General features: G+C 41.0%; 3 protein-coding genes across 3 annotated transcripts; all 3 read left to right on the forward strand.

The window, feature by feature from the left end:
* Positions 1-2,543: 2,543 nt before the first annotated feature.
* Positions 2,544-4,826, forward strand: LOC130433014 (protein rapunzel-like). Its single transcript, XM_056762649.1, has 2 exons — positions 2,544-2,618; positions 3,192-4,826. Exon 2 carries the CDS (start codon positions 3,226-3,228, stop codon positions 3,904-3,906), a length of 681 nt encoding a protein of 226 aa, XP_056618627.1. The 5' UTR covers positions 2,544-2,618; positions 3,192-3,225; the 3' UTR covers positions 3,907-4,826.
* Positions 4,827-6,612: 1,786 nt separating this feature from the next.
* Positions 6,613-8,977, forward strand: LOC130433013 (protein rapunzel-like). Its single transcript, XM_056762648.1, has 2 exons — positions 6,613-6,725; positions 7,353-8,977. Exon 2 carries the CDS (start codon positions 7,355-7,357, stop codon positions 8,534-8,536), a length of 1,182 nt encoding a protein of 393 aa, XP_056618626.1. The 5' UTR covers positions 6,613-6,725; positions 7,353-7,354; the 3' UTR covers positions 8,537-8,977.
* A 12,338-nt stretch (positions 8,978-21,315) lies between these two features.
* On the forward strand, positions 21,316-24,147 carry LOC130433085 (protein rapunzel-like). Its single transcript, XM_056762772.1, has 2 exons — positions 21,316-21,435; positions 22,151-24,147. The coding sequence occupies exon 2, from the start codon at positions 22,180-22,182 to the stop codon at positions 23,374-23,376; it is 1,197 nt and encodes a 398-aa protein (XP_056618750.1). The 5' UTR covers positions 21,316-21,435; positions 22,151-22,179; the 3' UTR covers positions 23,377-24,147.
* The last annotated feature ends 1,864 nt before the right edge of the window (positions 24,148-26,011 follow it).

Here is a 26,011-nt window from a genome sequence, read left to right on the forward strand (position 1 = left end):
AGCCTTACAAAAGCGCAATATTTTTAAAATTTTACCTCTTTCCGTCTGACAAAATTACACCCTGTCTACACCGAATACGATATGGCACGATCTGACGTGACAAAAATAATAATATTAAAATTCAAAATATTGAAGATACTCATTGTTTTCACACTGGTTGCAGTGTGATAAATGCCTTGTTCTTAATGGGTTTGCCGTGTCATGTAGCATCGTATCGCTCGTGTCTGGTGAATGCAGGGTTTTATAGTGTTGTTATATTAATATTAAATCTTTATGAATTAAAGTATGAACTATGAACTTTGTATAAAGTATGGACTATGGGCCAAACACGTTTCAGAGGGAGGCAGTGTCATCATTTTACTGATGACAATGAAATTTTATCTAATAAAAACATTGAAGAGATCATCTTAAATGTAAACTTGCTATATTCAAAATTTATATGCCATATCCCATAACATAAAAGTCATATAATACTAATAACTAGACAAAAAAGAGTTTTGAAAAGAACACTGATCTCAGTTTATGTTTCAAGCTATTTTTGACTAATTCTATTCCACCTCATTGTAAACACAGAATTTAAACAACAGTTTTTGAATGTATGTGATGCTAAACATGGTAAGAACAAAAGTGACATGATAAACTATAGATAAAAAATGGTCATTGAAACATCCCTCACAGAAGAAATAAAGGAATTTCCCCCCAATGTTTTCTGTTAATCAGTATGTTCTTGTGGTGTACAGCTTGAGAATTGAGGTTTCATCAGTCATTCTTAAGAGCATTAACAGACAAGCTTAGGTGCAATGGACCGCGATCCATATAAAGCCTCCAACAAGCCACTGAACATTTCCTTTTATCCTATCTTCTAGATGTCTATCGATCGCTCCAGTCTGAGGGATAGAGTTAATGTGTGTTGGCGGGGGGGGGGCAGGTTGCCTGTACACCGTGCCTTTCCTCTTAAGCCTTTATACACCACAAAACCAGGTGTACTGCAACACAACAGAACGCCATCTACTGTCTGTTATATTCACAAATGTTATTTTGTTAAAAGTGATTTAAATTCAAGTTTCTTTCAGTGAACGTCTTTCTCCAAAAATGTACATGGCAACCAAGTGCTACGTTCAAGAAACACTGACCTGCCAAACAGCTTATACCACAGTTAAACAAGAACTTCTTTCAGTTACTTGACAGACCTGACCTCATATGTCCTCAAAATGAGCTTTTATGTCATATATTTAGACATGCCGTTCTATTTAATTACAACAAAAACTATTAATAATGAGCGAAAGTGAAATCTTGTGCCTATAAAACCCATAGTGACAAATCCAAAAAAGTGCCCCCAATAATATTCAGGGCAAAGTGATGACACTAGGATACACTGTCTAAAAAACACAACCTAAAATTTTCAAGCTTTAGGCATTGGTTTAATAGATTAATTTTGTTTGGAGCAGGACAACGTAATAATTTACATTTACATCTTCCTGCTCTTACAACAAAATTCATTCAAATAATGACATTTATTTATTTATTTTCTTTCAAATAATTATAATAATTATGTTTTTTTGGATTTTAATATAAACACTATAAACAATATAATATATAGTTTAATCTATACAATAATAGAAAAACTTAACACAATACAATATACAGTTTTGTCTTTTTCACTATGACTATAATCACGTATTATCTCAGTTATTTATGTTGATTTGGCTGCATTTTAGATTATAGTCAAGCAGAGTTGCTCATATTCCACATCATAGATACTTATCACAACAAAGTTAAGGAAAAATCTCTTACTTCATCATATTAGTGCTGTTGACGTCTGTTTTATCATCCGAGCGCAGGGCCCGCTTTTACTTTTGAGATGCAGATTCACATATGATGTCTTCCTTTGTGATGAAATTTCAGAAAATCTCGTCAAACAGCTCTTATACACATTATTGCTCGTATAACAAGAGGAAAAACAAAATACAGTCAGTACACTGACTTTATGTGCCAGACTGTGGCAACTCACTTCCTCATCCCGTCTGAGTTTTGGTGCACGAGAAAAGAAAAAGGAACTGTATTAGAGTATGAGGAACTTACCACATGACACAAAAAGATATAATTTGCTTTTTTTTTAAAAACAGGTTTAAGTTGACGCATTAACATTTATATAATGATGTGTGATGATCTAAAAGTAGGAAGAGATATCACAAAATCAAAGACACAGACAGACATAACATTATATAATTAGATGTAATTTTAATAGTAAACATGTTACATCTCTGGACACCTTGTAGCTGCCCAGACATTGTTGTTTGTAAATTACACATATAGTTACACTTCTTTTAGACTTTAGTCAAAAGGAATCCCAAGAGTAAATCCAAAAATATATGAAGGTTGAATTGGATGAGCACATCTGTTACAATGGAGATGGTGATATTACATTACATAAGATAAGGAAACGAAGGCTTGTGTTAAAAATGACGCCTTCTATTCCAGTTAGCGGGACCCTGTAAGATAATGGTACAGTCCATTCTGTACACCCCTCTGTATTCAGCTTATTTGAAAGTGCCCATTCTGCAGTGACTGCTGGGAAGAGATACAGTTAAAAGGGAAATAAATAACAAACTGAAAAGGTAAGATAAACAATATGCACAGCTAATGTGATTGTTGTTGAAACTCATGAGAATGGGTGGATTTTTTCAGGCGTCATTTTTTAACGCTTGAATGTGGCCGAAAGAGGATCTGAACCCTAAGCACGAAGCATGAAATATGGAGGAGTGGCTAGGGGGCGCTATAACCAAAAAAACATAAAAAAAAGTTGTTTTGGTCTCCATTTCTTCTTTCTTGGTCTAAGCCTTAGGGATGTTTTTAAAAAGGAAGTGATGAAATTGACAAACAAACGCTGCCAAATGAAAACATTTGTGAGGGAAACATTAACCAAAAATTATATTTTTCAAGTGAAATATTTGTCAATATTGTCCAAATTATCTGTTTCCTCTAACAAGACAAAACCATATATTTCTTAGCTAAAACACATCAAGATGTATAAAATTAATTTGAAATTACCTTTTTTTAGTTCCACCAGCTGCTTAAATAAGAATAATCAACAACATCCATTTTGAATACTGAAGCAAAATATTAATAATCATAAAATTATTAAAAAAAAATGTTCAATGTACCTTCCCATATTATGTTCCCTATCTCAGGTGAACATCAAAATAAGCCCTTTCTCCAGATGCAATGGCTGACAATGATATGTTAGAAGACCACGAGAAGATAAGGAGAAGTCTTGTGAAGGTTCTAGAATGCGTGGCCACCATCTCATCAGCAGCAGCGGTGGTCAATCCCATCTTTGGCGTGGCCGGCTCTCTCATTCGAGTGGTGCTTCACCACGTGGACGATGAGGATATTCAGAAACTTAAGCGTGAGTTTGGAAGTGTGAATCGAGCCCTGGATGAAATTTCACAGCAGAACCAGAACGTACTGCTTCAGATCAGGAAGGAGACGGTGGATGGCCTGTACTCCCGTGTGGAAGAGAACATTCGCACTCAGTTCAACAAATTCATGGACACTGTCGAGACTTCGCCGGCACACCAGCAGCGCCAGAAAGAATTCGAAATGTGCTTTATGATCAATCAGTCTGACCAAAACCTGCACTCACTTTATGATGGTGTGATGGCCGAATCGAAGGTCTTTAGCCAGCCCATTCTGGAGGTGTACATGAAGCACTCGCAGGGGGACCAGTGTGTCATGGAGAATCTCTGCAGGCGGCTCATCTACCTGTTCTGCATTGGTCTCATTGCTCTGATGAGTTATGCTGCCATCGTGGGGGATGATGAGGAAAGTCTGCGTATCGAGTGGGAGGAGAAAATGAAAGATGTGGCCAAAAGGATGTCAGAGGTCCTGAGCAGTCCTGAGTGATCTTTCAATAATCCATCCATCCATCCATCCATCCATCCCATCCATCCATCCATCCATCTATCTATCTATCTATCTATCTATCTATCTATCTATCTATCTTTTTGTCCAGAAATCACTCAGAACATCCTAGCTACCTCACAGCAACATAGCCACCAGGCAAATGACATCAAATTACCAAAAGAGCAATGCTTACTTTAGTACTGCCTAGCACCCCAAGTCAACCGGCCAAGGACAACCTGAAAGTAAAAAAATGTGTCATAAAATAGTGTTGCAAAATCTATATATTCTATCTTACCTTCTTTCATTGTTATTCTTAAATGATATCATGTACTATGCAGCAGTAGTATGAATAAAATGGTGAAGAATGAACACACTTTGACAATCATTTGTAAAAAAGAGAGAATGTCCCATTGTGTAATAGTGTCTTGGTAACTTAAAGAAGTAATTTAAATAATAGCAGAAACACCTTACCCAAAAATAAAATGAGGAAAACTCACTATTGTGAAGGACAAAGTGACTCCTAAAATTAAGTACCAAACTGTAAAGTTTGATTGTATTTGATAATATTGTATTTTTATCTGAATTGATTTCTACAGCAGTCTATGACAGAACACAAAGAACCGATTTTCACCCTCTGGATGTGCATATCATGAAAATTACTTTGCCACTTAAAGGTCCAGTCAGTGAAATCTAGTGGCATGGCTTTAAACTGCAACCAACCGCTCACTCCCTTTCGAAACATTTCAATGGCTGACAGAACATGGCGAATTGAAAAGGGGACGCGCAGTGTATGTAGATAGAAATAGCTCATTCTAAGGTAATAAAAACATAACTCTTCATTATGTAAGCTCTTTGTACACCTCTGAAGACATACTTATGTATATAATATTGCATTTCTGTCAATAAATCCTATAAAATTACACACTGGACCCTTAAGATTTTTTTTATTGACACTTGCAATTTACTGTTTGTACACTAGAGAGCATAACACGCCTGGCACTGCAGACATACACTCACCTAAAGGATTATTAGGAACACCCTGCTAATACTGTGCTTGACCCCCTTTCGCCTTCAGAACTGCCTTAATTCTACGTGGCATTGATTCTGTGTTCTGTGAATGTTGGCCCATATTGATAGGATAGCATCTTGCAGTTGATGGAGATTTGTGGGATGCATGAAGCCCCCGTCCCACCACATCTCAAAGATGCTCTATTGGGTTGAGATCTGGTGACTGTGGGGGCCATTTTAGTACATTGAACTCATTCTCATGTTCAAGAAACCAATTTTAAATGATTCGAGCTTTGTGACATGGTGCATTATCCTGCTGGAAGTAGCCATCAGGGGATGGGTACATGGTGGTCATAAAGGGATGGACATGGTCAGAAACAATGCTCATTTAAACGATGCCCAATTGGCACTAAGGGGCCTAAAGTGTGCCAAGAAAACATCCCCCACACCATCACACCACCACCATAATTGCATTAATGAGAAATTGAACAGGTGTTTGAACATTGAACAGGAACAGTGAACAGGAAGCTGCCGAGGGTTCTGAATGTGAAACGCAGAAGTCATGCATATAGTTAATTTGTTTATAGGCCTAATGTAAGGATGCATTTTTCCATTGTGCATGCTGAAACAAGAATTTCAAATAATTGTTGGGCTAAATAAAGAGCATAGATCAAATAAATACATTAAAAAAGACAAAAAAAAGTAAATTCTCTTTACCCCTGTGACAATTGAAATTATTAAAACCATGTATACATTTTGGTTGGTCAATAGGGTTTTGAAGGTCAATTTTAAATGCAAAAACGCCGAAATGACTTAAATATTGTTCAGTTTCTATCATTCAGGACCTCTTTCATTAGTTTTTCTCTAAAATGTCATAGTGTGTTAGATGAATACAACACACAAAATTTACTTTCTTGAGAAAAAATTCTTACTCACACACAGCATCTGCTATTTTAGTTATTTTAGTGTGGCAAAAGTGTGTCAATAGCCACAGTCATATTATAGCAAATCACATATGTGTCTTATCCAATAAAGGTTTTTCTAAAAGGTGACAAAGACTAAAAAATTGTCAAACAAAATGAGATACTGTTTAATTGATTATGAAGGGAGGTGCAATTGTGCGTGACATGTTGCCACAAACAATGGAATTTCCTCATACAGTAGTTACATACACTAACACATTTTGAGAATGATAATCAGAAAGTAAATAAATTTCAACCACTTGCAAATGCCGTTTATTAGGCTCTGTAGACTAAATACATATGTATATCTCCTGTTTTAAGTGCCAAATTTGTACAAAAAAGAACAGCATAAAATAGTGTCTTGGTATATGAAGTATAAAAATGTGTGCCTAAAAATAGCAGTAGGCTAAATACCTGAAATACGCATGAGAAATTCAAATTCAAACCTGCGCATGGTCCAGTTCTATCCAGTCCATCGTGAGATGTTGCACACCACACACAAAAAACCTCCAACCAAATATTTTGATGTAGAATAAATTGTCTTAAACCACATCGCATCTCTAACTATACACAAACTGTAATTATCCATTTCAGGCAGTTATGAGTCATTAATCCGACAGTTGCCAGGCGCTTTCCAAACCACCCTGAACCTATTCTCAATGTGCACAACTGTCTCACTCACCCTACCCATCCCTCCCCTCTCTCTCTCTCTCTCTCTCTCTCTCTTTCTCCCTCAAATCACTTCACCTTGAGCATCTGATCACGACAATCTCAAACCAGAAACAGTGGAAATAATTTCGGGTCTTTGGAGGTTTTGAAGATCTACCCACCAGCTGTTCATATTGCCAGGTGAGAGAAAACTGTATACTTTTTTTTGTAAAGATGTGAGTCAGGGATGCGCAAATTTAAGACGTTGAATTGATGCTGACTGCATCTAGAAACATTTACAAGGTGTGTCTCTAAATGTACAGATGTATATTTGGCACGTAAGCATAAAGTATGTACCCCTTTAAGCTGCATTACTCCAAGGGCTTGAGTCATTTTATCATTTTGATTGATATTCAACGGTGGCCTTATTTATGTTTTAATAACGTGTTACTCTCATTTGATCTGAAGATACTGTAATTCGTAATTTTTGTCATTAATATTCTTCACCTAAACTGATTTTTTTTTTATTGACAGCATGTTTCAATAGATGTAACCTACATAATGCCCCAGACACAGCAGTGCAATCTTAAAATAGCAAATTAAACATTTGTAATCTGTTTTACAACAAATAAGGATTTTTATTTTTTCGATCTTATTCTTAACAACTATTTAAAATAATTTAGCACAAATAAATGTTTTAAAGCAAAGATTGTGCTGAACAAAAAAAGATAATTAAACCAGGAACATGAATAAAATGAAATTTTTAAACATATATAAATACAATTACTAATTTTTTGTGTGTATTCTGTGTGACCTTTCCATTTCAAGACATGTCCAGTCAACTGGAGAGAGTGGTAGCCCAAAAGAAGAGTGCCATTGAAGCACTGATGGAGATGTTTGAGAAAGGAGCCGAGGTTCTGGCCAGCGCTGTTGGAGGGCTGTGTCCTCTTTTTGAGGTCGCTTCCCCGGTTTTAAGGCTGGTGCTGGATAATGTAGAGAGCAAAGAGGTGATTTATGTGAAAGAGCAGTTTCTAGTTGTGCGGAGCAAACTGGATGTCATCTCATCTCAGCTAACAGACATTGATTGTGAGATCAGGAGGAGACGTTTGGATTCTCAATTCTTCTCTGTGGAGGAAAATCTGCGGAACCATTTCAGAAAATACATTGACATTCTGGAAGCCAAACCTGAATACAAAGAGGTCAAAAAACGCTTGTTCTTGGAGCATTTTTTAATAACAGGAGGAGAGAAAAACCTCTCTGTGCTTTACGATGCTTTGATGGGACATGGCACATTTGGCCAGCCAATTCTGGATGTTGTGGAAGATTACGAGGGAAGAAACAGAAGGATGATGGAAGACTTCTGTGTTAGACTAAAGGAGCTTCTCTGCCTGGGAATAATCCCTTTACTGGGATATTGCTTTCTTACTCAGGGCGAGGAGGCGGAGCAAGAGAAGATTCAAGAGTGGAACATGAAGATCCAAGAAATTGAGATGAAGATGAAGAAAACCATTGAGAGATGTGTGAATTCATTTCCAGAGCAAGCTGAACTAGACATCAACAGACTTTTGAAGGAGAGAGAGGATGCAAACCTCCAAGATTTGGCTAAGGAACTGTTGGAATTCCTGATGAAGAAGTACGACTGGGTGAGCTGGTCCATCAGAGTCATAACTAACATGAGCAAATATAGAGACTTGAGAGCTGGACAAAACTTTCAGTGTGTGGCCGGACAGAAATATTTTGAAGTGTCTCAAGGAAATGACACTAATCTTATGGTGTCCTACTGCAGCAACCCGCAGCCTGTGCCTGATGAGAGCGTAAAACAGATGATGGACGGTCCTGCCAAGAAAGGAGATGCCAAAACTGTAGTGGAGGTCCTGGACAAACAGTTTTCTGGGTTTTTCGTTCACGCTATTAGTCGTCACAAGGAGAGCTTTGCTGTGTCAAGTTTTCCTGAAGAATGCCATTACTGGGGAAAACATAAGAATGTCAACGTGTGTGTGCATTCTGAGTAAATGCATAAATGCAACTATTATGAAACCACACATAAAACTATTTTATGACTTTAGATGTAAAATGCAAAGTTAAGCACTCTATTTGTGAGCGTCATGTAATTTCTTGTTGATTTGAATTAAGTATAATCAAATTGGCTTTCTAAGTCATTTGAACATTTCAAGTCGAAAGCGAGCGGAATGAAATGTTTTGGTTGCAGTTCCTAACCTCACCACCAGGTACGGCTAAATTTCAACCACTGGACTTTTCATTTTACGACTGTACAGCAACTCAAGTTGGAATCAATTATAATTTTATTGAATGCAAACAGAGCATATAAACTAAATGGCAGGGCGGACTGTAAATAACGACAGAAGTTTCATTTGGAAGTGATTTATTTCTAAAGCTGCTGGCATTTTTTTTAAAGATTTTTTGACTTCTTGTTGACTGCACTTTATTAATGGGAATAGTAATGGGCATGTTTGCATTTCCTTCAAAATCAATGAAGAATAATAGTTAATATAGGATGCTATATAAACAAATAAATACAAAACTGGCAAAGAAAAATGCTTCCCTGTTTAGTCTGTGTGATATCCTGCTATAGCTCAAACAGACATGATAAAATCTGTTCTGAAAGCCTCAAAGCAGGATGCATCAGGTAACGAATGCAGACGCCTTGCACATGAGTCAGCCCGTCATGATGTAAGACTCAAACCCTTTAACAAACCCTTTTAAAATCCCTGTCCGTTCAAAGACCATTTTTACATGGACATAATTCATGATAGTTAAATGATTTAGTTTTTTAGGGCCTAATTTCAGTTCCTTGATTCGTAAGGAGTGTTTTACATTAACACTGTTGACATTCATGGCTATTAAACTCGCTGAAGTGGACACACACCACTCAAAGTCTAATGAAATTACTCCATATGTACGTTGGTCAGCATTTTCTGGCCAGGCACTGCAGTTATAGATGGTGAACAGTTTTGTTCTGTGAAGCTGACGAGCTCCAGAGTGCTGTGATCAGCTCTTCAGATCTCGTCTTTAAGATCGCTGAAGTAAGGGAACAATCCATCATTTACACACAAACCATGGCCTTAACTTAGTACAGTATGCAGTTCTTCAAAAACATCAGATGGTCTTAAAAAGTCAATGACCTGCTTTACAGATTTTGAAAGGGCCATTTTCTTCTTCAAATCAGCATTAAATCCAAATGGACTCATGATGGTTTGTGGTTAAACATGAAGAGATGTCAGCAAAATACTAGCTTCCATTTAGATGGTCTGAAAACATATAAGCTAAAAGTCATACTGTACTGTATATGGGGTATTGGCTTATTTAAAACATAAGAAGGCTCTTCTAAAGTCCCTAGGTTTCTCAACCATTTCGTTCTTCTGTTTCAGGGGCTAAATAGTTGTATGATAGAAACTCTTGTATATTACAGCATGGGGCTTCAGTCCTGTTGGAGCTATATTGATCTATTTGGCTTTCAGCTCTGATAAAGTTTCTTGGTGGCTGAACCCAAACCTGACTGCTATTGAACCAAACCAAACGTATATGATCCCAGCATGATAGGTTCCTCTCGACTGCAATACTTCCTGAATATTAAAAATGTAATATTATTTTGATGACAGAGGGCGCTAACAACACATTAACTGAGTAGATAAAGGAATAATTGTAACATGACTGATGCATTTTCCTTTGGTATTATCATGTTTTCACAAATGCAAAACACTGGGCTTTCGAAAAATTTCGAAATGTTCATAATTGGTCCATCCACGCATAGGGATTTTTTTCAGAATATTCTTTTGACAAACTGTGCAGACTTTGTTTGTTATGCAAGACCAAAAAAGTCTGGCCTACTCCAGGAAACTCAGTATCAATATTTAATAAACCAATACATGATTTTATGAAGCCCAAGTGCCAAGGGCAGATGATCAATCCCAGGATGCTTCACTTTGGCTGGATTTTCCAATCACAGGCTGAGCTAATGACATTACCTTTTCACCAGAGTGGACCATCGACCGCTCTCCTGCCTTAAAGTGGTCTGATCTGATAAACAGCATTTGTACATTTGTACAGTGACACACACCAGCTCACCCACTGCACTGGTTTTATCCTTTGGATGTAAACCTACTGAATTTTTTGCTTAAAGAAACTAAGTCATTTACCAGGGTTGGGAGAGAAAGGCAACAAAATACAAAGTGAAATGAAAATGTTGAAGAATCTAGATTTGTTTTATTATGTTTGTTATATTCAAATTTTATAGTAGAATAAATATGCCACCATAAACGTAAAAATAAATAATGATATATATATATATATAAACAAACATGTTTCTGATCAGGTCTGTGAAGAATAAAACCCTGGAACGTGTTTTTAACAAGAACGGAAACAGTTTGCATAATGAGCATTTGCTAATTCTTTAGTAAGTTAATTAAGATGTGTTATGTGCTGTAGCAGTGTTAACCACCACGCAAATGAGTAGGGCCACGCAACCTTGGGGGGCCCCATTGTGGCCACCAGCCATTAATTAGTTTGATTGGTTTTGACGACAATCGTCCTTCGTGCGGGACTAGACAAATTTAATAAATGAAAATTCTGACTCTAAAAAAAAACCTTCTAATTCATCTAGGGGGGTGGGTTTGCACAGAACTTTTGAGGGGCATGTGCTAAAACTGATAAGGGCATCCTCCCCCCTTTTTATTGGTCACTTCTTAATGACAAATGAAATCAAACAAAATAATAGTCTCAAAAGCTTTATTCTTTTTAATTATTAATAGCATGTAGTCTAACAGGTAGGAAATACCCAGAAATGTAATAAAGTTCTCAAACACTTTACAGTCTTTACTGCTCAATCCTTAATTAAATGCAGAAGAATACTCATTAAAGCTACAAACCCATTAATTTCTTCTTTCTTCTTTTCTAAGAATAACATTAGTGACAGGTGTCTCAGCAGCAGATTTCAAAATGTGGCCCCTTAAAGGAAAAATTCAGCACAACATCAAAATTGTGTTATTTTCAACGTTTTAAGCCCTCACGGCATCTTTGGAACACAAATAAATATATTTTAAATGACATTCAAGAAATTTCCTGGCCTCCTTATAGACATGATGTTAATGGATAACTATAGATTAACAAAGTTCGGGAGAAGCCAGAGCAAATAATTAAGACCGGCTGGTTCGCAATCAGCAATCACAGACTCTACCCTATCAGCTCAAGCGAACCAGCACTTAAGTAGACAAAGATTCTTACCTGAAGCCATCTCTAAAGGATTACACATGATCTCCGGAAGGACTATCTTTGCCATCCTTAGAAAATGTCAGACACCGAATCTCCAAGTTCCAGCGCGAGTGCCATCGAACAGGATGAGCCAGCGAATTCAAGCGCCGTCAGGCTTCCCGAAGCTGAAACTACTTCGCGAGGCCGCCAGCAACATAGGGCCCGGAAAAGCACTTCTAAACGCCCCCGCTCTTCTTCGCAGCAGTCTTCGAGACACCCTCCGCCTTCGACTGCATCTTCCTACTGCTCGACGCGTCCACTCATCCCAGCCATCGAGAAATGGACCATCTCAGGACTCCGCACAGCATTGTCCGAAAGGGAAATCTATTTCAGCAAACGGATGACCAAAGCCGAGCTATACGGTCTCTTTTCCTCTCTCCCGCCTGCAATCTCCAATCAGGAGACACGAGTGCTGAGGGATCCGCACCGGGCGCAAAGCCTATGTCGAAACCATCAGGAACCAAACACCTCAGCGGCCGGCGACGCCTTACCACCCTCAGGCAACCGTAACAGGCGATCGGCTAGGCTATGCTACGCTCAAAATGAGCTATCATCGATGCCAGCCCCTCTCCAATTCTCCAGTTCTCACATGCAGCCGCTAAGCACCACGCCTCCACCCAACCAAGCTCCCGTCTCATGGCCAGCGGATCCGCTACCAGCAGCCATCGCTGGCCAGGATGACGTCACCAGCTTGCGAAAGCACCAGTTGGCCGCTCCAAGGGAAGCCACAACAAACCTCTTCTCCACGCCTCAGACGCCTCAGCATTCTTTAGCTACTGCTATCTCCATGCCGATGCCTCCAAATGCTCCGGTCCTGGAACCTCCTCAGGTCTCAACTAACATCAGGGCGCAGATTTTAGCAGGTGCGGATATTGATTTATTTCAACTGTTATCACCGCTCCCACCCCACGTAGCCGAGCGTCAAATTTCCTTTGGCGACCTCTCCTTCACCGTTAAAAACACGTCCCACAGTCAACCCCGCATTTTGTCATTTCCGGAATTCACTGTAGCTTTCTCACGCTACACGGAGGTCATCTGCACGCTTTTTCCTCAGAGGAGACGTGAGCTCGGCGACTATCTAGCCATAGTCGCGGAGCTCGCGCTCTCTTATGGGGGAACGCATTACTACACTTACCACAGATTATTCTCAGCCAAATGCGCCATCAGAGTAGCTCAGTGGAATCAGTGCCCATATTGGGGAGCACTGGACACGGAGCTTCACAACAGGGTTTTTCTGGGCTGCCAAAATTTTTCTTGCGCCGTGTGTCACTCGGTGGCGCATGGCACAACAGCCTGTCCCCTCGTCACACCCACTCCATCTCCACGCCAGACTTCACCCCCTCTAAATTCCACCGCTTACGTTCCGCGCCTGCTAAATCAGCAATCTCGCCCAGGCACGTCAGGAAGAAACAACGCTCGAGCGCATGACGTCTGCAGGAGCTTCAACACGGACCAATGTTCAAGACAGCGATGCCGCTACTTCCACATATGCAACTATTGTGGCGGCGCCCATTCTCGATTGGTCTGCCCAGTGCTCAAAAAAGCAAATAAAAATTCCTTCAAATATTTATCGACTCCCGTCAATTTGTCAAATTTAGCACATGAACTAAGATACCACCCTGACCACGTCTTTACAGAATACCTCTTGTCTGGTCTAAAAACTGGTTTCAACCCCGGCACCGCCTGCGCACTCACTAGCAGCCTCATATGCCCTAATCTCCGTTCCGCGCACGCCGAACCTGACACTGTCGATCGCCTTATTAAACAAGAAATCGACGACCAGTTCTTGATCGGTCCTTTCGCCGCCCCGCCGTTTCCAGTTTTCCGCGTCAGCCCCATTGGCGTGGCCACGCGAAAATTTTCTGGAAAGAAGCGCCTGATTTTCGATTTGTCTTCCCCACACAGTTCTCATTTCCCGAGCATCAACAGTCTAATTCCCCTCGACGAATTCTCGTTGCACTATCAGGACATAGAGCAAGCTATCACGCTAATCAAAAAAGCCGGACGAGGCGCCTGGCTGGCTAAAATAGACATCACTTCCGCGTTCAAAATCATGCCGGTTCACCCCGATTTTTGGCACTTATTCTGCATTTGCTGGCGAAATCTCTTTTACTTTTCTGTCCGCCTCACTTTCGGGTGCAGAAGTAGCCCAAAAATTTTCGATATGTTATCAGAGGCAATCTGTTGGATTCTCTCCAACAACTACGCCATTCCTCATCTCATCCACCTTCTAGATGACTTTCTGATAATCTCGCCGCCCGCATCAATCCCTGCCACTCATCTTTCCACAGTCCAGGAAGTTTTTCGGGGCTCGGAGTGCCTCTCGCACCCGAAAAAACTTCGGGACCCAGCACTTCCGTCGAGTTTCTAGGCATCAAACTTGACACGCAAAAATTTCACGCGTCCTTGCCCCAGGAAAAAATCGATAGAATAATTCTGATCGCCTCTTCTCTCCTAGACTCCCCGCACTGCTCCAAACGCGACATCTTATCCATCCTGGGCCATTTGAACTTCGCGATGCGAATCATACCTCAAGGCCGCCCCTTCGTTTCGCACCTCCTTTCACTCGCTTCCTCGGCTCACGCTCTGGAGGATTTAATACACCTGGACAATTCTTGCCGCGACGAGCTATGTCTATGGATCAAATTTCTAAAACAATGGAACGGCATCTCCTTCTTCTACAACGAATGGATATCTCTCCCCGTCGACATTTGCTTATACACGGACGCAGCTCCATCAGTCGGTTTCGGGGGTTACTACCAGGGTCGTTGGTTCGCGTCAACTTGGCCCCCCCAGCTCTCGAACCTACCGCAGTCCCTCACATCGTCAGCTCTCTTCGAGCTGTACCCCTTAGTGGTGGCGGCCCATTTATGGGGAAAGGAATGGTCCGCCTCCAGTATCGTGGTACATTGCGACAATGAAGCTACGGTACACTGCATCAATAAGGGCCGCTCCCACTCGCTCGCCCTAATGCCTTTTCTGAGACGCCTAATTTGGATCTCAGCGTGCGACCAATTCATCTTGTCCGCTAGACACGTTCCTGGAGTTAAAAACCAGATTGCTGACGCCCTTTCTCGTTTCTCATTTCAGAAATTCAGGTTGCTTGCGCCAGAGGCAGACCAATCTCCAACGCCGGTCCCTCCCTATTCGGCCTTAACATTCAACTAAATCACCCTCTAAACACCTTGCTAACCGCTTCCAGAGACTCAATCATCAATGCCGTTTCTCACAAGACCCAACAGTCATACCTCACGGCTTGGAAGAACTTCAAAACGTTCCACCTCTCTTATAACATCCCCTTCCCGGATTTTTCCCTCCTCTCCATCACTTCATTCATCTCGTTCCTCAACAACACGAAACATCTCAAAGCCAGCTCAATCAAAGGTTACTTGAGCGGGATCCAATTTTTTCACAAACTGATGTACAATTCACCTTCCCCAGCCATAGAAAGTCCTCAGACATCCATGCTCCTCAAGGGCATCCAAAGAACCCAACCTCCTCCTCAAGACGCCAGGCAACCCATCACCATAGAGATCCTTACTAAATGCATCTCCACTCTTCGCAGAGGCTACCACACGAAGCACACCGCACGCACCCTCGATGCCATGTTCATCCTGGCGTTTTTCGGCTTTCTCAGAGGTTCAGAATTTACCACCACCTCTCACTTCAATCCTTCAGCTCACCCTTCCATCGCTGATTTGTCCATACTCGATCATGAAACTATTTCATATTTCATCAAGCAGAGCAAGACAGACCAGGCCAGACGTGGTCACTCTATTTACATCTTCAAACTCCCCTCACCGATCCAGCCGTTCCAAACATTAGCAGCATACCTCCACTCCAGGACATCACAGGCCTCATCTCCATCAGACCCTCTCTTCGTGGACGATTCGAATCACCCTGCATCACGCTTTTGGTTCCAAAAACATCTCAAACTGGTTTTACTACAATCGGGCATTCCGGCAGATCTATTTTCCACCCATTCTTTCCGCATCGGCGCTGCAACCACGGCCGCCCAAAAAGGCCTTACTAAAACCCAGATCCAAACACTCGGCCGTTGGTCGTCAGATGCATTCAAGAGCTACATCAGGACCGACCGTGCCCTCATCAGGAAAGCACACCGGACTCTCCTCACCCACCTTGTTCAACATCAGCCTTCATCCACTCACGAAGCAGCTCTTCCTAGATGAAGCATCATCACTGCGCCTCCCCTCACCAGAGGCACCTTCACTCCATGCCACTTGCTCCTGCATGTCTGCCGCAGCAGAGCTAACCCTTCCCCCCCAGTAATTTGTTCCCTCGCATGCTCCCCTTCCCCCATCCCATTCCCCAGAAGCAGACCGCTTCATCCCTCACTCTGCCGCAGCAGAATGTCTCTCCTCCCCCTAGATGAATCCCTGTTTGTCTCCCTTACCCCTTCTCGGAAGTATTGTGCTTCCTCCCTCACTCTGCCGCAGTAGAATGTCTTCCCTTCCCCAAAATCCCTCGCATGCTACCTTACCCCTTCCTCTTCCCCAGAAGCCAGTATCGCACCACGCGACAGCCCCCGCAGGGGCCCGTGCTTCATTCCTCACTCTGCCGCAGCAGAACGTCTTTCCTACCCCCAGCTGACCCCTCCCTGCATGTTTCCTTCCCCTTGTCCCTTCCCCCGAAGCCAGTATCGTATTGTGCGACCGCCCCGCAGGGGCCCGTGCTTCATTCCTCACTCTGCCGCCGCAGAACGTCTTTCCTCCCCCCTGATAGAATCCCTCGCATGCTTTCCTTACCCTGTCTTGGAAGTATTGTGCTTCCTCCCTCACTCTGCCGCAGCAGAATGTCTTCCCTTCCCCAAAATTCCCTCGCATGCTTCCCTTACCCCTTCCTCTTCCCCAGAAGCCAGTATCGCACCACGCGACAGCCCCCGCAGGGGCCCGTGCTTCATCCCTCACTCTGCCGCAGCAGAACGTCTTTCCTACCCCCAGCTGACCCCTCCCTGCATGTTTCCTTCCCCTTGTCCCTTCCCCCGAAGCCAGTATCGTATTGTGCGACCGCCCCCGCAGGGGCCCGTGCTTCATCCCTCACTCTGCCGCTGCAGAATGTCTTTCCTTTGATAGAATCCCTCGCATGCTTCCCTTCCCCCTTCCCCCGAAGTATTGTGCTTCTCCCCTCCCTCATCATACCCGAAGCCAGTATCGCCGCAGCGACCGCTCCACCAGGGGCCCGAGCTTCATACTTCTCTCTGCCGCAGCAGAACGTGTTTCCCCCCAACCCCCCCCCCCCCATACTAGAAGGGTACCATGGCTTCAAAACTTCTCTCTGCCGCAGCAGAACGTGTTCCACACCCCTACCCAAGCCACGAGCCAGTGTCACCGCAGTGATCACCTCCGGGTTTCCAACCCTGGCTCTACAGCAGTTAACGTCAGCAGCAAGTAGACAACATCGCAGCACCGGGCCTCCAACAGGGGAACCTTGATGCATACTTCTCTCTGCCGCAGCAGAACGTGTACAAACCCCCACCCATGCTAGAAGCCGGAGTCACCGCAGTGACCGCCTCAGCCTTCCAAACCATGCTCTGCCACCGCAGACGCCTTTCAACAGGAAGCTTGCTTAACCGCAGAGTTCACTTACACAGAGGCCACGTCTCCATTCACGCGCTGATGCAGCTGAGACCATGCACGCTCATGCCAGCAACACCGCAGTGACCACCCCTCCAGGGGCCCGTGGTTCAAACTCGTGCTCTACTGCAGTAGAAGCCAAGCAATTCGCAGGCATAGTTGCTGCAGCAAGTGCCCAAACAGGGGCCCACTGTTTCATACTTCTCTCTGCCGCAGCAGAACGTGTTCCACCCCATCCGTGCTAGAAGCCGGAGTCACCGCAGTGACCACCCCAGGGCTCCCAATCTTACTCTGCCGTAGCAGATGTCACGCATCTTGAAGCTATCATTGCTACAGCAATGCCCCGCAGGGGACCACTGCTTCCTACCCAGGCTCTGCCTCAGCAAAACGCCTTCCATACTCAAAGCCAACGTCGCCACAGCGACCGCCCAGTCATGGCGATCGCAAGCCACCATCCAGGAAGCCTTTCTCTCAGCAGTTGTTTTGGGGGGTATGCGCTACCTGGCTGCTGTCCAACTTATATCCTTGCACTTTTTGGGGGGTAGGTTCTGGGTTCGGCCGTTTCCGAGCTCGGCGCACTCGCCCCTATTGGGGGGCGGGAGCGTACCGGGATCGGATGGAATCGGCGAGCTCGGAACCTGCTCCCCGGACAGCACGCCAATACGCATACTTTTACTACCCCTGCTATCTTCATTATCTGCTCAGGTGAACTCGTGAAATGATGTTAATGGATAACTATAGATTAACAAAGTTCGGGAGAAGCCAGAGCAAATAATTAAGACCGGCTGGTTCGCAATCAGCAATCACAGACTCTACCCTATCAGCTCAAGCGAACCAGCACTTAAGTAGACAAAGATTCTTACCTGAAGCCATCTCTAAAGGATTACACATCCCACCACCTCCCCCGCTCCTCTACTTGAGCTCTTGTCGATAGCAGAACTCCGGGGGGTAGGTTCTGGGTTCGGCCGTTTCCGAGCTCGGCGCACTCGCCCCTATTGGGGGGCGGGAGCGCACCGGGATCGGATGGAATCGGCGAGCTCGGAACCTGCTCCCCGGACAGCACGCCAATACGCATACTTTTACTACCCCTGCTATCTTCATTATCTGCTCAGGTGAACTCGTGAAATCATGGTTATAGTTGTTGTCAAGGTCCAGAAAAGTACTAAAGACGTCATTAAATTGGTCAATCCGTTCATAGTGGCTCAATTAATTTTTTTGAAGCAACGAGAATTTTTTATGTGCGACACACAAAACAAAATAACTACCTGAGTCAAATATACACATATAATAGGGAAAAATTATTTTTTACAATAGTTTAGATCATCATACAGGGGCTAGAGGGCTCTGAGGGTTTGCTGCTGGCTCTTACAGCTTAGCAGTTAGGCCCAAATATGTAACAAAATATTCCGTTTCATTATTTAAAGGGCTCATTGGATGAACATTTTCAATGAATTGGCATAATTTATAGGGTCTTCATTAAATGTCTGTAACATATTTAGCTTAAAAACACTGCATAAATGACACCTTTGTGCCTCATCAAAAAAAAACATGCTCACAGCAACCCATTTTGGTGAAAGTCTCCTAGAATGCTAATGAGTTACTGCACACCCCACCCCTCTTCCATCCGGGTTGTTGACATACCGCATGTGTAGTGCAGTGTTTCCCAATGCTGGTCCTCAGGTTACATTTTTTGACCTCTTGGACGACCAGGGTTGGGATACACAGGTGTAGTGCATGCCATGGGATGCCGTGGGTGTAAACATGCAGATTAATGGGCTGTAATATTACAATAAGATCCCTTTTCTATGTCACAAGGGGAGCGAAATCTGATCAGCTCAATTTCTCACATGCTATAAATAGACTACACTACAGTCACTCGAAATCGACATCACCACCACCAAGCCTCTGACAACTTTTTATTAAAAACATGCTCCCTGACCAAGTAATCACTCCGTGAATGAATCTTCATTATTTGTGATGACCTTGTATGTCCCACCTTAGGAGGTATTTGCTTTATCAACTGTCGTTTTTAAGAAACGATAAATCTTTAAAAATCACAAGCGGGTATAACTGGTGTGATTTATGATATAAAAAACATAAACCACAGACCTTATTTTAGTAATTGCACAAAAGATCCATTCTAAAAACCCATAGACTTTGTAGCTATGGAACCGGAATTGCTAAAATGCAAACCTTGCTTCCATGCTCTGAATTCAAAAGTATGTCATTCCTCCTGTACCCTTTTTGGATAACCATAGTTATACAACAAATATCATTGGTTCAGCAGTGGTTATTAATATATTAGGTCTAAGCACAAAGGGGCAAGTGAAATTTGATCACTGACCAGAGCTTACTCATTCATCACAAGCATTACCATTACAGAATATATTACTGATCACAAGAATAAAATACAGAAATCCCTTGTTCTAATGATTGTTAGTCAAATTCCCAATTTTCCTTTTAAACTAAAAATATAATGTAATTTGTTAACCTGGTAGATGTGTTTCTTCAAACAAAATCAAACAATCTAAATCTCGCTGTGTGTGTCCTTTAAAAATGTAACAGAGGATGAGAATATCTGTCATGGACACTTTTCATTTCCACTTTTTCTTCATTTTTATCATACATGAATATTCAGTCAATTGTGTTTCTTTTTTGTCATTTCATAATTTGTCTTTTGTCATACTCATTACAGTAATGATGATTTCGGCCTAAGAAGCTATAAAATACAAAACATTTAGAAAAAACTCTGCATCAGTTACTTGGGGTACAGTCATTTTGGAACAAAAAAAAACATTTCCAAACTGTTGTAACAGAGATGCAAACCTTTCCCATTACATTTGTACAAATGCAATTTTTAACAGTTTTGAAAGCGCTTTTTTTCAGTCCCAAATCCTGTGCACAAGTCATTGAAGTTGGGTGATGAGTTTCTCGCTCGTAGCTTGCATTGAAACTTTGAAAGTCACAGCAATGGTGTTCGGCTGGGTCCAGGACTTGGCTTTATGCAGACCAGTCAAGTTCTTCCACACTTACTGAATAAGTAATTTCTTTCTGACTGATTCCTTGTCTTATACATAGAGGCATTGCCATGCTGGAATAGAAAAGGGTGCTGCCCAAACTGTTGCTATACAATTAGAAGCACACAATTTCCTTAAATATCGTTATATGCAGTAGCATTAAGATTTGAACACAAGGAGAGGACAAGTCCAACCTGTTCGTTACACTCTTAAAAAAGATGTGTTGATATTAACCCATTGTTTGCGTTATATTAATTTAAATGCAAAATATGCCCAGGTTTCACAGACAAGGCTGAAGACTAGTCGACTAAAATGCAAAAATACTGTCTCAACTGAAAATAATTTGCACTGACATATCTTAAAATATTTCAGTGCCATTGTTTTGTCTCCTGTGCCCTGCGATGGGTTGGCACTCCATCCAGGGTGTATCCTGCCTTGATGCCCGATGACTCCTGAGATAGGCGCAGGCTCCCCGTGACCCGAGGTAGTTCGGATAAGCGGTAGAAAATGGATGGATGGATGGATGGATGTTTTGTCTCCAGATGCACATCAGTAATGATTTATTCTAAGGCATTTTAATAAAAGCGACTTAAATAACACAAATATTTGTTTTAACACAACCATTTAAAGAGTGTAGGAGGGGATGTCCCAATACTTTTGGTCATTTTGTGTATTTGGCCTGCAGAGTTTTAAAAATGGCACATATTATAAATGAACACTTTAGACAAAGAAGCCAACAAAATGGACGTCAAATAAATGAAATGGGAGTTACAGTATATCACAATTCTAAAGGATGTTTTAAACTATTGCCAGAGTGTTGCTGTGTGGTTGCTTTGATGTTCTGAGTTCACACCTTCAGCAAGTGTGATGCTAAGTGAATCCTAATGCATTTTGAGTGGTTGGTAGAACAATGTGTTGTGGGTGTTTGCTTACAGGCTCAATGCAAATCAAACGTGCAAGTCTCTTATCTCTAGAGTATAGAAGTGCACAGAAGAGAGACACAGGTGGAAACATTTTATCAGATTAAAAACGGTAAGCCTCTTATCATCTACATTGTCCGCCGTTTTCAAAACCTATTCTTTAATGCTTTTTGGTTTAAAGTAGCCATCTTTTTGTTTTCCATTCATACAAGCATAAAAAATTCACTTAAAATGTAAAATTGTAACCTTAAATATTTCACAATTACATTTAAATCAAGTCTACACTAAAATTATGTTTTTCTCCTTGATCTGGTTCATTTAATCCCATAAGAAATGGATCTCTTTAATGTCTTCATTTATCCAAAACATCAATTAGATTAAATGCATTTTGCAAATAGAAGCTTTCACTTAAGTCTCACAAATGTGTACATTAGAGCTTCTCAATTATCTCAAAAACTGAGCTCAGATGTCTGCAGTAACATCAATATTATTGAAAGAAGTAGCTCACCCCAAAAATGGTCCCCTTTGACATTCCATAGTAGGTATAAAAATGACTATGGTCAAGTCAATGGGGACAATTTTTGGGTGAGCTACTCCTTGAAGTCAATATCACTTAAGGTTTTCTATTAATTTTGTCACAATATATTAATTTGTCTTAATTTGATAATGTTCAATCAACAAACCTGATTCATTTGAATTATATAGTCTGAACTCACTCTGTTTTATGATCTTTGTCTGATTTGATTTGATTTGAGCACAATTTTATATGTAAAACTCTGGTGTTCTGAGTATTATAACTAATGATGTTGTCATCTTATTTTGCACAGACAATTTGTGTCAATCAAATTCTTGAAAGATGGCTGAACTGCTGAAGAACTGCTTTCTAGAAAACAAGGATCTTATTTTGAAAATCTTGGAGCAGGGTACTGAAGTGATAGCCTGTATCAGTAGAGATCTTTCTCCACTTTTCGCCATTGTAGCTCCGTTTGTGAAGCTGGGGGTCGAAAGCGTGGAAAGCAAAGAAGCCCAATTCATGAAGGAACAGTTTTTGAAGTTAGGAGATCGCCTTAAAACCATTTTTGAAGAGAACAGGCAGATCAACGATGAGATCAAGAAGAGCCAAATAGATACTTTCTACTCATCCAGGGAGAACAACCTGACCAACCACTTCCGCAAATTAATGGACATGATCGAGGTCAAAGATGAGAGATTCAGACAGGTCAGGAAGGAAATGTTCATGAGCAGCTTCGACAGGATGAATGGTGAAAAAGACTTGAACTCTCTGTATGATGCTGTCATTGGAAATAACATGTTTGGAGAGTCTATACTGGACATGGCTCTAAATTACGAGCAGAAGAGCCGCAGGCGGGTGGAGGAATACTGCGCAATGCTAAAGCAACTGTTTTGCATCGGTTTAATCGCCTTACTGGCATATACAGCCATGGAAGGCGGCGGTAAAGAGGAGAAGTTACTTCAAGAGTGGAACAAGAAAATGAAAGTGATCCAGTCTAAAATAGACGAGGTCATCAAAGAATGCACCAACAGCTTTCCCACACAGGCTGAGCAGGATGCTGAACATATTGTGAGAGAGCACGCCGACAAAAACAACCAGCAATTGGCTGACATGTTAATGGACCATTTAAAAAAGAAATACGACTGGGTGTGCTGGTCAGTCCGTGTCTTTAACTCTCCCAAAGGTCTGTTTGCAAAAAAGAAAGACTTTCAGGGAGCGAAGGGAAAGAGTCAGTTTCAGGTATCGGTGTCGAATAAAAAGTTAAATGTTGTGATTTCCTACAGCGCCTCACCTAATCCGGTCGATAAAGCCTTAATGCTTCAACTTATCCTGGCACAGATAAAATATACTAACAAGAGGTCCTCAATGATGGCGATGGCTAAAAAGCTTTTTGTGACAACCCCTTACGGTGTGGTGCACACGGTCAAGACTTCATGTAAAGATTTGGTCTTCTCCCACAGCTTTTCTGTTGAGCAGCACTTCTCTGTAAAGCTTCAGAACGTCTACGTCTTTCTTCATACTGAAAATGAAGGAAAATAGAAATGCCGTAGTCAACACCACAAAAATGTTTTTACAGGATGAACGTTATGAACATGAAATGTGCACTCCTTATAGCATTGCCATTGATTTGTTGATATACTGTTTTTACAAAAACAAACGTTTGGCTTCTTAATCTCTCTTCAACATTTTAAGTTCCCTCTCTCCTCATCACCTCTGCAACACCCCTTTTCAAAAATCTGATCCAAGTCCATAAGTTTTTTATCAGATGAAACAGATTTACAAACAAATCTTTTCACATTTTCAGTCAATTACTTAGCAAAATCCATGGTCGACATTTCACATGGTTCAGTCCCATAATATGTTCCCTGTGTTGTTCTGTTGAAAATGAACATAACTTTAAAGGGTTTAACTTAAATTCTTATGTAAACACTTTTATTTTCACAGGCGACCTGTCCCTATAAGAATCTGTCAGAGGTTTTATTTACAAATTCGGGCCTTCCTCTCAATTTTTATTTTATGTACGTATTATACCTTTATTTCTTAATGCATGAAAAAATGCTTTGCAGTAGTGGATGATGGAAAATTACTAAGTACATGTTTACTTCCTTGAATACAACGGATGTAAAACTCTGTGTGAATGTGATGCCCTTAATTTAACCTTTTCTTTTTGACTAGAACTAGTTAGAACTGGTTGTTTAGTATGAAACTTCTGCTTTATGTGTGGCATCCGCCCTAACTTCCTCTTGTCTTCTCACTGCACAACTTTCTGTATGTCAGTTGACATTCTTGCAAGAATAAAAGATCAAATTAAATAAATTCTTTGAGTAACTTTCATTTTTGCCTCACCTGAAATAGGTTAAAATTAAGTTTTATAACCTAACAAGCAAGATGGTTTCTATATCAAATTTTGTTGCTTGACATAACTGTGAAACAATTTATTGTGCTGTAACTCTGCCACCCACTTTCACCCACAAAAAAACAATATTTCGCTAAATGAAAAGGTCTGCACCTCAACAGACCTTGGAGAAACCCCAGTAGAGAATCTATGCGTTGTCTTGTTTGTTGTGATACAAATATTGGTTATGCAGTTGTTTTCTCTTCTGATGCTATTCTTTCAGGACCCTGGACATCACAAAAAGTGTCACCATTTACACAGGTTCTATAGGGATGGATTTGGAGTGGTGCATGATTAAAATTCAATCAGTGAAGCTTACGCAAAAAAAGCATGCAAACCGATTGTCTTGAAAAAACAAGTGTGAACATGGAATAGTATATTGTAATAACTAACGCTTATTTGAAGCAGCACACTTACACTACACTGGTATACTGTACTTACAACTTTAGGAAACATGTTGCCTTAAGTTAAGTGCTGTGTATTGATGACTTTGAGTGAACTGAACTTAAGATTTCCAGCTCATCCAACATTTAAAGTGTAATGCACATTACAAGTAGACTGAAAAAAAATTAGTAACTGGTCTGTCCAAATGTGAAGTTATGATGACATTTTTTCAAGTAAAGCAGTTTATTAATTTTAAGTAGATAAATGTGGTAAATGTGAATTGCATTGAATCAACATAACTTTTGCACCTGCAAAAAGAAATTCATTTTTGTGATCAGTGTTTTCTTTATGTGGGCTTTGACTCTTGCCTTTCAATAAATTAATTATTTTGAGTGTTTACAATTGTGTTTCGATAAGAACACTTGTGTCATTAAAGCAATTGTAATTGTTGCACTTAATGAAATATGTCAAGCAAGTAAAAAGTTGCTTTAAATACAAGTTACGACAAACTCGAGTGTCACAAGGTTGGTAAAATTAATATCATAATCATGAACGGTTATGACAACAACTTCGTAACGACACTTGCAATCCTTATTTAGAAACCACCATCATCACCTGACCTGGGTCACAACATAATTTGCTACATCAAATGCATTTTAACACATTGTCAAATGGTAAAAAGATTCCTAACATTAAAACACAATAGCCCAACTAAAAAAAAGCTGGTCACAATAATGGTGTTTTTCAACAAGAATTGCATGCGCAAACATGATATTGATTTGATGTAATTCATTTTGAGGGATCAACATTTGTTAACATTGAATCAATGGTTGCTTGCTATTATTGTTATGATGATGCTGAATAATGAATTTTAAGCAATAAAAAATGACAGAGACAAGTACTGATTTCAGTCACAATATTCACATCAACTCAGATGCAGGTAGAACAGCAAAACTGCAAAAAAACGGTCTCAACATTCACAAATACTTAAAAGGTTATTAAATTAGAGTTTTATCACAGTGTCATTACTCAACAAACTTAATCAAAGTTTACATCATCTTTTTAAGTAAGCACAACATTTAACAGTGTTTGCTGCCAAAGTCAATCTATGTTAGTTAATGTCTATCTCACACGAAAAGCTGCAAACTTGTGTCAACAGGAAACAAATGCACTGAAGCTCTCATAGTAACCTTCATCACTTCTGCATTTGATTCTCTTGCATTTCCCTCTTTAAAAGAGGGGGGGTGTGGCTTGGACACGATGATAAACCATGTCTGCCTAGACATAATTTTCCTTACTATGCAGATCTGACACATGGGTTAGATCACATGTCAATGTCATGGAATGTTACAATTGATAACAGTATTGGTTTACAAAGGGATTCATAGCATATCA

This window comes from Triplophysa dalaica, chromosome 12 (assembly GCF_015846415.1).
Source record: "Triplophysa dalaica isolate WHDGS20190420 chromosome 12, ASM1584641v1, whole genome shotgun sequence".
Lineage (NCBI taxonomy): Eukaryota > Metazoa > Chordata > Actinopteri > Cypriniformes > Nemacheilidae > Triplophysa > Triplophysa dalaica.